The sequence below is a fragment of the Vanacampus margaritifer genome, chromosome 1, assembly GCF_051991255.1.
Source record: "Vanacampus margaritifer isolate UIUO_Vmar chromosome 1, RoL_Vmar_1.0, whole genome shotgun sequence".
Lineage (NCBI taxonomy): Eukaryota > Metazoa > Chordata > Actinopteri > Syngnathiformes > Syngnathidae > Vanacampus > Vanacampus margaritifer.
In genome coordinates this window covers 62,064,846-62,078,797 of record NC_135432.1, presented here as the reverse complement: position 1 = coordinate 62,078,797, position 13,952 = coordinate 62,064,846, and the positions used below count along the sequence as shown (strand labels likewise).

General features: G+C 41.1%; 1 protein-coding gene across 3 annotated transcripts in view; it reads right to left on the bottom strand.

The window, feature by feature from the left end:
• dph6 (diphthamine biosynthesis 6) overlaps positions 1-13,952 on the bottom strand; it is a 78,745-nt gene that overhangs the window by 34,381 nt on the left and 30,412 nt on the right. For 2 of the 3 annotated variants that reach the window (XR_013291653.1, XM_077559937.1), the window contains exons 6-12: positions 10,946-11,007; positions 10,028-10,122; positions 9,270-9,363; positions 6,823-6,982; positions 5,751-5,876; positions 3,564-3,693; positions 3,310-3,484 (exon numbers count right to left, since the gene is read on the bottom strand). Coding sequence is in view for 2 of the 3 variants with exons in the window: in XM_077559937.1 (XP_077416063.1) it covers positions 3,310-3,484; positions 3,564-3,693; positions 5,751-5,876; positions 6,823-6,982; positions 9,270-9,363; positions 10,028-10,122; positions 10,946-11,007 (842 nt within the window). In the remaining variant the exon portion in view is untranslated. Of the gene's footprint in view, positions 1-3,309; positions 3,485-3,563; positions 3,694-5,750; positions 5,877-6,822; positions 6,983-8,061; positions 8,189-9,269; positions 9,364-10,027; positions 10,123-10,945; positions 11,008-13,952 lie in introns of those variants that run through there. The other variant, XM_077559938.1, reaches the window with a different exon arrangement.

Below are 13,952 nucleotides of genomic sequence, written 5' to 3'. Positions count from 1 at the left end.
GATGTTGTCAATTTTAGTCTCAGTATAATTACAATGAGACTGCAAAGTTAGGTTATTGCATTAGCCGCTGATTGGCAGCCAACTTTTCATGAACAACTTTGATCTGCAAGATCTGCAACTGCTGTGCATTTGAATCCATCGGTTTGTGAGGTTTGACAAGAAGAACCACTGTGAGTGATGACGCAAGCTGCTATGTTAGCTTACAATGTTAGACACGGACAGGCTACTTGTTAACCAATTATATATATATTTTTTTACAAACATCTTGCTTAGTGTCATTTTTTCCCCCAATATGTTTGACAAGAGAGAGCAGTATGAGTGAATCTCTAGACTGCCAAGTTAGCATCTTACGCTAGCCGCTGACTGGCTAGCAGTATGAGTGAATCACTAGACTGCCAAGTTAGCATCTTACGCTAGCCGCTGACTGGCTAGCTATCTGCCACCTTTTTTTTCAAGTAAATGATTCTGATTTGAATATTCTGACCGGTTTTACACCTTTAGCTCTACTTTAACTTAACTTTGACTCCTACAATAGCTTCTTTTGCTAGCCTATGAATGGCTAGCTGGTAAATTTCAAGGAATTTGGGTGCGCTGCTACCAGCATCATACATTTAAGTCTATCGCAGTATGAGTGAATCTCTAGACTGCCAAGTTAGCATCTTACGCTAGCCGCTGACTGGCTAGCTATCTGCCACCTTTTTTTTCAAGTAAATGATTCTGATTTGAATATTCTGACCGCTTTTACACCTTTAGCTCTACTTTAACTTAACTTTGACTCCTACAATAGCTTCTTTTGCTAGCCTATGAATGGCTAGCTGGTAAATTTCAAGGAATTTGGGTGCTCTGCTACCAGCATCATACATTTAAGTCTATCGCAGTATGAGTAAATCTCTAGACTGTCGAGTTAGCATCTTACGCTAGCCGCTGACTGGCTAGCTATCTGCCACCTTTTTTTTCAAGTAAATGATTCTGATTTGAATATTCTGACCGGTTTTACACCTTTAGCTCTACTTTAACTTAACTTTGACTCCTACAATAGCTTCTTTTGCTAGCCTATGAATGGCTAGCTGGTAAATTTCAAGGAATTTGGGTGCGCTGCTACCAGCATCATACATTTAAGTCTATCGCAGTATGAGTGAATCTCTAGACTGCCAAGTTAGCATCTTACGCTAGCCGCTGACTGGCTAGCTATCTGCCACCTTTTTTTTCAAGTAAATGATTCTGATTTGAATATTCTGACCGGTTTTACACTTTTAGCTCTACTTTAACTTAACTTTGACTCCTACAATAGCTTCTTTTGCTAGCCTATGAATGGCTAGCTGGTAAATTTCAAGGAATTTGGGTGCGCTGCTACCAGCATCATACATTTAAGTCTATCGCAGTATGAGTGAATCTCTAGACTGCCAAGTTAGCATCTTACGCTAGCCGCTGACTGGCTAGCTATCTGCCACCTTTTTTTTTTCAAGTAAATGATTCTGATTTGAATATTCTGACCGGTTTTACACCTTTAGCTCTACTTTAACTTAACTTTGACTCCTACAATAGCTTCTTTTGCTGGCCTATAAATGGCTAGCTGGTAAATTTCAAGGACTTTGGGTGCTCCGCAACCAGCATCATACATTTAAGTCTATCTGTTTGTACTTTTTGACAATAGGCAGCAACATGAGTGAGGATGTAGACTACTACATTTTACAACCCCGTGTTTAGGAATGGATTTTGGAAAACAAAGCAACCATAACATGCACATACGCAGATTCCCTCGGATGCTGAACGTGTGTCTTTACAATTTCAAAGCATAACACACGGCACAAAATACAACATAGTTTATAAACAGTGTCACGTAAGCGGGCTCTCAAGTAAATCCAACATTGCAACAACTCTCCGGGCTCGAGATCTCAGGAATCCAAAGTGCGCCCGAGTCTGCGAGCTGTGTTGAGTCACAGCCATACGCTCTGTCAAAGCATCTAAGCGAATAGCTAATCCACACGTGTTCTAACTCATACGCAGCTTTGGCAGCGGCATCAAGGACAGCGTGCAGGAGATGGACACTATCCTTGTTGACAGTACCTTGACAAGCGTAATCCTGAATATTAGACACTGAGTAAACAACCCAAAAAAATGCAGGGGCAAGCGCTCAACCGCGGCACCGCACTTCCCGCAGCTCTGACGTTGGGATGTGACATTCTTTCTGGGCACCGAGTGACAAAAATGGAGACACACTTCCGACGGTGAGGGACAAAATACAGAATCATACAAAACCACAATCATACGCTACAGCACACATAAACAGCAACGGAGGCGAATACATAAAAAGCATCATGTAACTACGCATCATGGGAACGTCCACGAAGATCCTCTAAATCCCTGCATTTGTCTACCAATTTGACGTTATGCTTTTTGCAAACCAGAACACAAACGCAACAATTATAACTCCAGTCTGTGATGTGTCACTTAAAAACAAGGAGAAAGTTATGGTAAGTCAATGAGTTAAAAATGTTTGTATTTAAAGTATATTTATAATTGGACTGTTTTCCAGCTGAATAAGTGTCACTACAACCCCCCAATTTTTTATATATTTTTTTAAATCCAAAAGTATCGTAGACATGTCAGGAAAAAAGCAAAAAAACTGTTCCTATAAAAATGCAACACTTATACAAGTAGATATACTTCTCACCATCATTTTTATGTAAACTTCCCACCAACCAAATGTATTAGAACTTTAATTAACTTTTTAAATTATTGTATTTTGTAATTTTAAATAAATTACAATCAACATATATTTTTGGATAAAATAAAATAGAAATCACAACCTTAGATACAGTATATACTTCAATGGACAGCAACAATAAACACAAATATTATATATTATATTTTATTGTATTATATAATAGATGCTGTACCCCAATTAGTCACTGGGTGCATTATCTACCCTTGACAAATACACACCCTCCCTCAAATAAATGGCTCCATTTCAATAATGGAACTGTGATGATCATACAACACAGCTGCCCATGTTCACACATAGACATTCAAAAGTTGAACTGATGAGCTCTTCTGTACTCTGTCGCTAATCAAAACAGCAGCAGCACCCAAGTAAACAGCCAATCAAAATGAATTAAGGCCTGGAAACTTACCGTGAATGTGTACCATACACCTGTGTGTATGTTTTATTATTATTATTATTATTATTATTATTATTATTATTATAATAATAATAATTCCAAAAGCCAATTCAACCACCATTAAACACCATCCTATCCAGTACCCACATTTTGTCAAGGGGTGGGCCTCAAAGTGTAGCCTTCTTACCCTGAGGGCTTGGCTGTAGGGCCCAATGTTGGCCGGGGCCCAGTGAGATAGACTCTGCACATGCAGCGCTTCTCTCCGATGAAAGCAGTCCTCCGCAGCCGGCTCGGTCCATTTATGGAGGAGACAGTCCATCTGCAGCAAATGGCCAGGAGGCAGCGAGGCCTGGACGCACACCCTGGATGACAAACGGAGTGTTATACAAAAAACACGCTCAATATGGTATGGTTTGGCCTGGAGATGTGATGTGTTTGTACCTGGCAGGAGGGTTGGTGGTGAAGTGGTTCTTATACACGGCGTTGAGTGGACCAAAGTCCGCCATGCTGCTCACATACAGGTGAACCAGGACAATGTCCTTCGTGCTCCAGCCTTTGGCATCCAGCTGACCTGGACACACGAAGCAGCAGTGTGAATCATCATTATGAAAGTTTCCCTTTTTTTTTTGGGGTTTGTATCCAAAACATTTAAAATAAATTCAGTTTTGTTGTTTAATTTAGCTAAAAATGCTTTTTATTTTATTTTATTTATATTAATAATATATTAATTATAGCATGTGTCTTCACTTTTTTTCCCTTTATACTCAAAAACACCAAATTGTTTCAATTGTCAAATAATTTTTACAATACATACAGATTATGGTCATTTTGTCGCTGTTCAACAGAAAACATGCATGTAGAGTATGCAATTTTTTTTAAACATAAAGAAAAGTATTTTTGGGGGGATATATTTTTGGGGGAGATTTATTTATTTTCATCCCAAAAATAAAGCAAAGTTTGTTTGTTGTCGATTTTTATATATATATATATATATATATATATATATATATATATATATATATATATATATATATATATAAATGGGGGTTTAATAGTCATGCTTTTTACTGACCAAAGACAGTGTGTACATATGCCAGCAAAACATGAACAAATGTGTGTGTTTTTTTATTGTATGAAAAAGTTATAAAATATTACAGACACAGATTTAATTACCGTCATTGTCCAATAAAAAAACATCTCCATGATTTGAATTCATTTTTTACCACCAATTTTGAGTTTCTTCATATTTTTCAGGGAAAAAAGTAAAGTATTTTTGTTGATTCTTAACAAAGACATTTTTGAGAGAAAAAAATGTGGACATGTTATTAACCGGGTAGCAACAAAACACAACAAAACAACTTATTAATGGTCAGTTTAAGCAATTTGGTTTGAAGATAAGCTCAAACAATGTGCTCTACAGTGCAAGTATGCGTGATTCAACTTTTGTTTTGGTGGATGTGTGGTTCCTTGAGGCAAGTGCTTCGCACTAAAGCCAACCTGTGCATTTGCAAAGCATCGGCTTTGTGCTGAAGATCGTTTTGTTGATGTATTTTTAACATGACTGAAGCCGCAGTAAAGCGCTAATGGTGTTTGTCCCTCCCCGTAAGCGTGCGCAGCGTGCGTGCATGTCGAGTGCAAACACAGGCTCAACACCAAAAAAAAAAAAGCGCTCAAAGCCAAGTCTCCCCTTGCAATCATTTGAAAGAGCTTCAAGTTTGTTTTGCCTTTGCCAACACCACCGTCTCCAGCTACTTCATCCTCATACAAAGAGGCCGTTCATTAAATATTAACTTGTTTAATATTGTCTCGACGCTGTGCAGGCAGTTCAGCCCAGCACCGCGATAAACATTAAATATGCTTTTCATCTTTCGCTCCTCTTTCTCCATCAAAAAAGAAAACGGCGGCAAGAGAGCGAGAGAGAGCGGGTGGAACTACAGATAGACTGCAAAAAGCGCTCACTTGAAAACATCTGCAGGGCAACAATGATAACCCCGCCCAACGTGACTGCACTGTTTGGACGCCTGCGTTGTGGAAGCGTCTGGAAGAGCGTGTCCTTGTATTGGCGGAGAGGTCGCTGTTTGCTATTCCGCTCTAGCGAGCCGACGTAGCATCTGACACAAGGCCTGGGTTTCCCGCTGGGCTGTCGAGCGCTTTAAACTTGGGAACCTCAGTCGGGCTTTGTCGCTACACCTCACGCATGCTGACTGTGTCCAAAACTTGCATGTACATGTACCTGAACAAGGTGAGCTAATGTTAGCAATGTGTGTTGTACTCAGAGAAGACCCTCAGTAGTAGTAAGAGCTTTAGCTAACAGAAAAGCGCCTTGCGATGCGAGTTAAAGTTGTTCTGTGAGCACGCTTGTATCTCAAATCAACCTTCCTCATTGAAATGAACGGAAATGATGAAACTATGGTTAGCTCGCATTAGCATGGGTGTTTAATTATGACATTACTAGACATCGCTAAATGCTACAACAATAACAAATCCACCCAATCAATGAGAGCTTCTGGTTTAGAACCACACATGGAATCTGCTTGGCCCACTTGGCTGACCAGATATTGCAAACGTAAATTGAAAAGTGACAATACAGAGAGGAGCATAAACACTTGCTGCGGTTCCTTTACTTACTTTTCAAGAGTACAAAAGCTGCCGCTGTCTGGCCCTGGATCCCGGCGTCTTGGCTTTGCAGCCCGTTGATGCCAGAAATCCACTGATAACCCCGGGAAGTTCTGGAAGAGCAGGATGGAGGCACATCTGCGGGGAGTGCATGAAACATGGAGGAAGAGGAGAGGGTTAGCAGGTTGGACATAGACGAGGGCCCGATTGATTTCTTTTTTTTTTAAAGTCCCACATAGATTCCAATATTTGGCAGCATACAATTCTGATTTAATAAGTAATTAAAATGTTATACAGTGTTGCCACTTTTCGCGCCTTCGCTGTTTTGCAGATTTTTTTACTGAAATTTTTCATGCATTTCTTTTACAGTAATGTACCTATTTGATCAAATTTATGAAGGTTTGACCATTGAGAATGTTTAAACGAGAGAAATGTGAAAACATGTAAATGCCTCATTGAAAAAAGTGTATAAGTTGTGTGGTGAGGTGTTTTAGAGCCTTAAAACATTTAATATAAATGTAAAACATAAAGCTAACTACTTTTCGGATTTCATTTATTGCGGATAATTTTTGGAAACATTTGAGTGTTTTACAATATTTTGTTACAATATTTAGTGTATTTGGGAGGTTTGCGTAATGTGTAGTGTGCAAAATCCGGACTTTGATTGCAAGGGAGAGAAAATGCTAATTAATTCTCGCTATGTGTATTGTTATTTGTACCCTTCTTGAGCAAATCCAGTGAGTCATCCTCAAAGCAAAAAAATAAATAAATAAATTCTTTCAAGGATCCTGAATCTAAATAAGGATCTAGGTTGGGTTTTTTGGGATGACCTTACGTGTTCTATGCATCAGGTCATCCATGCATAGATGCATGGAGGTGATAGAAATGCACCGACTGTCAAGCAGTCACTCAAACAGGGCGGCATCGCGATGCTCATGACACAGATCCGGGGAACGCACACGGATATCATGTGACATCGCCCCCACCCACCTCACCCCCCCCCCCGCCTTTCCATATACACGCATGTGTACTGTAGACATAAAAACACGTCTGCACGCATGCTGGAACAATGAGCGAATCTCACCGTGGCCTTGCTGACAACTAAGGTCAGCGTCTGATGTAAATTGTCGCCGCTGATGGTGGTCGTCTGTGGCTTCATCAGCATATTCCGCCTCCTCCGTCATCTTGTCAATGGCGCTCTGGCAAGGACAACGAGCACGGGCCACAGCTCGCGCCACCGCTTCCTGCCATTAGGGGTGAGAGTGTGTATGAAGAGGGGGGGGTACATGAGGCCAGAGCAGACAAAACGCCGCATAATTACTCAACCTTTTCAACGCGTGTCAGTCTTTTGAGGGTCCGGGCACATGTAACTTGAAGGTGAATGAATATGGAAACGAGGCACTGACATACTTGTGTTGGGAGAGCATAGATTCAATCACGCCGGCTGTCAGTCAAATGTGACGACCACGCGGGTGCTGTGTTTTTTGTCTATCTTTTGGCGTCGCCTTTAAATAACAAATCATTAGCATTCTCTCAAGGCATGCGTATTACCTGCCAAACCCCGCTGCTAATACGGCCGCTGCATTTAAATACATATTTCATATTTCATCCACACCCCCCGTCACCATGCCCAAAACTCATTCACCCCTACCACCCCCCCCCCCCCCCTTCATCTGCTGTCAACTGCATTAGGCCATAAGATAATCAAATTAATTATACGTCAGCCCCTCTCCTCTCCTTGCCAGCATGAAAAATAGCTTGACTAGCATTAACGGAGGGCAAATGACGGCGGTCCGTCCCCACCCCCTGAGCCTGGTGCCGTCTCCTCTAGTGCTGGTGTCACCGCCGATCTGTCACCCTGACGAGAAGAGCTTCAGAAGGCTGAACCGGGGCAGGTTCTCCCCTGGTTGGCTCCCCCCCCCTGCCGCCTCTACTATCCCTGGATCTTCCTGCTCTTCCCCCAGCATCCTTGGGGTGGGGCAGGGGCTGTGGGTGGGATGGCGTGTGATGTGATGGGGGGGGGGGAAATATATAGCTTCAGGGTGCGAGGCTGCGGGGTCACGGGTGGTGTGCGACGGGGGTATGTTTTCTGTCCATAACAACCACCCCCCCCCTTCCCCACCGCCCCCCACAAATACAATGCACAACACAACATGAAGACACGCAGCAGGCAACAAAAAGCGGAACGCATGTTCTCTTACATTTAATCAAACACCAAGTCCGCTTTCGTACATTACTAAGAAATGTTATTTCCGTAACATCCTAAGATGCCACAAGGCTACTTAGAAAAGTAGAATCAAAAATGTTCTTTCCAGTAGTACCGGTATGTTCTATGCAAGCCCACTACTCTAAACAGCATTCTGATCTTTATTGTGGAACATGATTTAAGCAGCAGAATCCACCTGTTGTTATCTTTCTCAGGGGGCGGCCATTTTGCCACTTGCTGTCGACTGAAAAGGACAACACAGTGCGTAAGGGCTCAAGTAATGACCAATCACAGTTCATCTGTTTTACTGGGTTTGGTCACGTGATGTTTGTGAGCTTAGTTGTGAATGTGAGACTATTTGCAATTCGGTATTTACAAACTGAGAATAGTTAATGTTTGACAGGCTGAAATTCTAAGGATTTGGGAAAAATTCAAATCACACAAGGTCTCTAAACAATCTACTCGTTTTGATTAATTATTGCAATAAAATAAACACTATCCCAGTCTGTTATTGTATATTCACACTCCCCAACTGCCACTTTGCTTCAGCCACTCTTAATCTACTCATGAACAATATTTGACCGTTTATGGCTTTAAGTAAATACAGGAGAACCTTCTTTTCCATTGTTTTTGTTTAGCATGTCTTGCTTTAACTGATGCATTCAATGTGGCGTGGTTTTCACAGCGTCCCACAGTAGTATGTTGAAGCGGAAAACCAAATTAGATTCTTATATCCATAACGGCTCCCCGATGATAATACAGGGATCGTTCAATTGAATGTTCTTTTAAAAGTAAGCAAAAAAAAAAAAAAAGCCACAACCCTGCAGCTCTTTTCTTTGAGCTTCTCCTGATTAAGCACAAAAAAAAAAAAAACAACAACAAAAAAAAACGCTGCATCCCTGCAAACCCTGCCCGCGCCCACTTAGCCTACTACCTGAATGCAAAGCGGCCTAATGTGAGGGGACATGTTTATTAAGCTGGGCCTAGTTTCGGGCAGCAGTGAATATTGCAGACGTCAAAGTAGGCCATGTGGGGCTGGAGGAGGGAGAGAGAGGAGAGCCAGAGAAAGAGTATCTAAAAGAGCGGCCCCTCTGGAAGATGATCTGAACCCTCGCCTCCGGTTCCGTGCTCCTCCTCTCCTCCTGAGCAAAGTTATCACACACCAAAGGCTTTTGTTCTTCTATTTGTTTTGCCCTGCGAGTGCTTTGGTAGCAATGAACACCAAAGAGGGACAAAATTCTGTATTGTTAATTTTTTTGTCAAGTTCACGGCTTCGTGTCGAAGAGCATCGATCTCATCTGCCAGAACAGCTCGGTTGTACTCACGCTGGCTTTGCTCTCCGTGTGCATGGCGGTGAAGCGCAGGTAGCCGACTGGCGCGAACGCGTCCGCGGAGTGGATCACCGTCTCCGATGCATCGCTGCGACACATGAAGGAACAGCAGTTAAGGTTTCGAGTCAGGGATAGGGTTTCAAATTGGGGTTTAAAACAAAGGTTAGTGTCTCCAATTAGTGTTAATAAAAAGTCAACAAAAACACTACACAGGACTTACTCCACAATTTTTTTTCCATTAGAAAGGTACTGCAAAATGAGCGATGTAAGCCACTCATTGGTGGAGAACATTCATCATCCACCTCATCTCTGTACTGCCACCCACAGTCTCCACTTTGCTGCAGCGCTTGCCCTCAGTCTCCCTTTGGATAAAATGTGTCTCATTACCACGGCAACCCTGTTTTTTTTTTTGTACTTGGGCAGCCAGGACTCCAAAACCATACGAGAGATGCAAAACACTGGTGGTTGCTAATTGGTGAAGCGGCTTAGTCATCATCGTGCCAGTATTAAAATTTTTGTTGCCGCCCTAAATCTCTTTGTGGATTAAATATGTCTACTTCCAGTGACTACCTGACAATTTACGACCTGGGCAGCTGTGCCTTGGCCCAGAACGCGCAGCATCACACTCCGCAATCTCCACTTTTCTGCAGCACTCTGTTTTCTTGTTGCACTCTATCTTCTCTTGGTAAAAATCAGTCAAATAAAGATAAAGATGGTACTGTAAAGTGGAAGATCCGAATGGCAATACTCACATCACGAGCCTCTTTTTGAAGAGGGGACAGTCTAGGGTAAAGGTTTCATATTCTCCTCCTTCTCCGCAAATATGGACACCGTACTTCTGGGAGAGCTACGTAACCCCAAGAAACATAAAGCTTTGTTTAAAGATCACATATATGATGCAAAATCAATTTTACAGTGTTTAACACTGATAGATATTATAACATTTTTAATTCTTCATTTCCTATATTAACCATTGTTACACATTATTAACATTTTAATTCTTTATATTAACCTTGTCGAAATGTTTTGTGTCCTGTGCAGAGCAGATGGTGTTGATTTCGGTATAATCTGACCTTAAGCTGGGACATACTATTTAGTCTAAAAAGTTCCTTCTCAGCGCTTTGTGCGAAAACACATTTGGTCCTTGAGAACAGAATCTGTTTCGAACACGCACTCCTGACTCTGTTTTCGCCATCTGCTCATGGAAAAGTACCCAGAGATATGTTTTGTCTACAAATAAAAGAGGAGGTCTTTTAACTATAAGAAGCCATTGTACAGAGACACATTTCGACGCTCTGAATCCCACCTGTTTAAGTGATGAATTAGAGGCTGTTTGAGTGTCCAGAGATCTCTGTTAGATTAAAAAATCATTTTTGCAAAGATGTTTTTTCTTACATTAAATCTGTCTTCAAATTTTGGAACACGCAAAGAGGACAAATAATTTTATTCCTCTTTCAACCCAAAAATGTATTAAAATAACATTCAATGGAATAAAATATGAAATGTGGTTACAATCTATGCAGCATTGATCTGGCAAAAACTTTGTATCCCACACTTATGAATAATAAATAAATAAATATTATCATCAACATAACAACTTGTGTTGTACCCTTAGCAGTTTTTCCAAGAACATGACATGATTGTTTAGAACATCCAAAAGGATTCGTGACCTGTTTCAGGTACGGCGCCATGTCAGCCAGAGACTTTCCAAGGTGCTTGTCGGGATCCAGGCCTAATTTGTGCACACCCAGACAAATTAGGAGAGAAAGAATCACAGATGAGTGATTGAAGATGACAGACGTAAACACTCAGCAAAACCTGCATATAACATCTGTTTGTTTGACTTTGCAAGTAGTGTATACACATCTTTACGGGTAAGGCTAACAGTTTTCAAAAGCAACGTATGCACACAATTTTATACTTATAGGCGCACATTCCCACCTCATCTAGTTTCCCCCTTGAGAACATAAACTGTGGAAAGAGATGTTGTTTATTTGTCTTTTTGCCCTCCCGGTGCAGGGAAGTGACTCAAGGGCATGGGGAGGGCAAGAGGGGGAATACCCAGCATGCCTCATTCTCCTGAGCCTCAGACCGTCAACGTCCTACGGCAACCCAGCAGAGAGGGTGACTTGATTACTTTCACCAGCCGTATAAGGGCTCACCCATTAAAGGGGAAGTCAACATAAAAAAAATAATTATTTGACAATATGTTCTATGCAGCCCCACTAGTCTAAATATGGTGTTCTGGTTAACATTGTGTTAGTGGAAAATGAGTTAAGCAGCAAAATATAGCGTTTTCTTTTTCCTGAGCAACATTGATGTCATCTTCAGTCGACAGCATGTGGCAAAATGGCCGCCCCCTGAGATGGAGAAAAACGGCTGGATTTTACTTCATAACTCATATTCCACAAAGGTAATATTAATCAGAATGTCACATTAAGTAAGACTAGTGAGGTCACATACAACATACCGGTATTATTGTCAAAAAATGTTTAAGGTTGACTTACCCTTTAAACAAAGAAAGAGAACGAGTTAGGATATTTGTGCATCTTGCACCAAAACCTCAAACTGATCATGTGGCAAATCTTTATTACAGTGCGAAAATCCCTAATAGTCTGTTCCTTTTCGTTTCAAATCAACATAGATTTTCCGATTCACTTTTTTTTGTTACACCCTAAAAAAAACATGTCAAGATGTCACTAACAAAAGTTAATTGATTTGTCCTTTTACATTCAAATCTCTGTAAAGTGAAAATGAAAATAAAATGACTTGGTGTCGTGTCGGTGCGCAGATAGTCAATCCTATATCCGCCATGTTGTGATTATTACATCTCATTTAATCTTATCTCGCTGTAGTTGCAAATGCACTTAATTGTTCAGCTGCTCTGAAGACAATGACTCCATAGATCCCAATATGATATTATACTTTATCCCTCCTCTTCTGAAAATGTGTCTTAATTGATTGACGCCATCTTTAACAAGTGACTGACTCATCCCGAGAGGTGAGGTACGGCGCACCCATAATGATCGTCGAGATGGCCATAAAGCCCTTCGCCCGGCTGTGCGGGGGGGCGGGTTACGCGGCGCTGCTCTCCAGCACATCGGCGTGTCTAATTAAAGGAGCAAAGTTAATCGTAATGTGAGAATATCTTTTCCCTCGTGGCCTGACAAGCTCAAAGGTGAAAGTGTCAGTCGGCGCGAGCCCACCCGTGGGGAGCCATGGGTGGGAGACGTGAAGGCGGGTTTTTGGGGTTCATCTTAATCCCAGTTGTATCTCACGATGGTCCAACAAGAGGGGTAAGAAAGGAGCGGGGTGAGATGGTAGAATGAGCACACCCTTATTCTCATCCCGGGGGACCCGTGCTCTTAATTAGAGTGAGAATTTCTAATCTCAACATCCTCTCATCTTAACCCCGCCGCAAAGGTAATAAGGAGGGACGCATTAAAATTCAATCCCTTTTAAATATCCTCTGTAATTAGTCATGTCTTTTAACAAAATCTTTATAATTGGCTCCAAATTGCACAGGGGATGCCACTTTCTTCTTTCTTTCTTTTTTTTGATCGATTCATTAACTTTTCGGCTCTTAAATGATTAACAATCCACAAGGAGATATTTTCACAGGATAAAGGCTTAAGAGCGAAAGTTTGCAAGTGCCAAAAACGTAGCAAAAATAGCATGAACGTCAACACATTTCGGCCTGGCAGGCTTTTATTGATGCTCCCGACTTCCGCCTTCAGCCAGCTAACGCCACTATATTTTTTAAAAGTGATACAACGTTGTCTCACCCTGAACCAGTTTAACAAGTGGACGTAAACCAAATTGCCAAATTATGCTACACTGAAATTAAATAAAGGTAAAGTCTGACCCCGGAGACACTTTCTGCAAGAGAAGCTTTTTATTTTGAGGTATTCTTCAAAGCTCAATTAAAATCGGTGAAGTCTGAAATGAAAGAATCCAGTGTAGAAGTGGGATTAACTAACAACATTAGCACAATACTCAAGTTAGCAACGTTACCGAGAGTACCACGATACAGCAACTGCCTGACAATCGATATATTGGAGGAAAAAACTTGGACAGTACATTGGAGTACACTCCAAGAGATACTGGCAGTTTCCATATTGAATGCTAATGCCTTAAAACTGTATTGTGAGAGACAAGTTGACAAAAATAAAATGTATCCCAATACTTATATTTTGCTCCAATGCTAGGCCAGTGACGGAATTCATTCATGTGCCTTTTTATGTGGTCTTGAAATTAGTTTAAAAAAAGTTTGTTATGTAATCACATTAACTCTTTGACTGCCAGATGTTTTCAGAAACGGGTTGTCCCCAGTGCCAGCCGATTGTAAGCATTTTGACTGATCTTTCAAGGTCCATAGAAAATTATGTGTTTGGACTATGGAAACACACATACTACCAAATGAAAGATTGGACTCTCATCTTTCATCAGAAAAAAAAGTTTGTTTCTACCTTATTCCGTTTTTCAGTAATCAACAATAGAAAATGGTTAGTTTCACCTCTGTTTTGAAACAAACGTCTTTTAACGTCTTTGGCACTCCTCCATAGGATTTTACTAAACGTTATTTAACGTTTTTGGCAGTCAAAGAGTTAATAAACTGGAATGCCTTTTTGTATTCACCAGAAACTCTGCTAAGATCAAATCAATCTTCATGTTCTT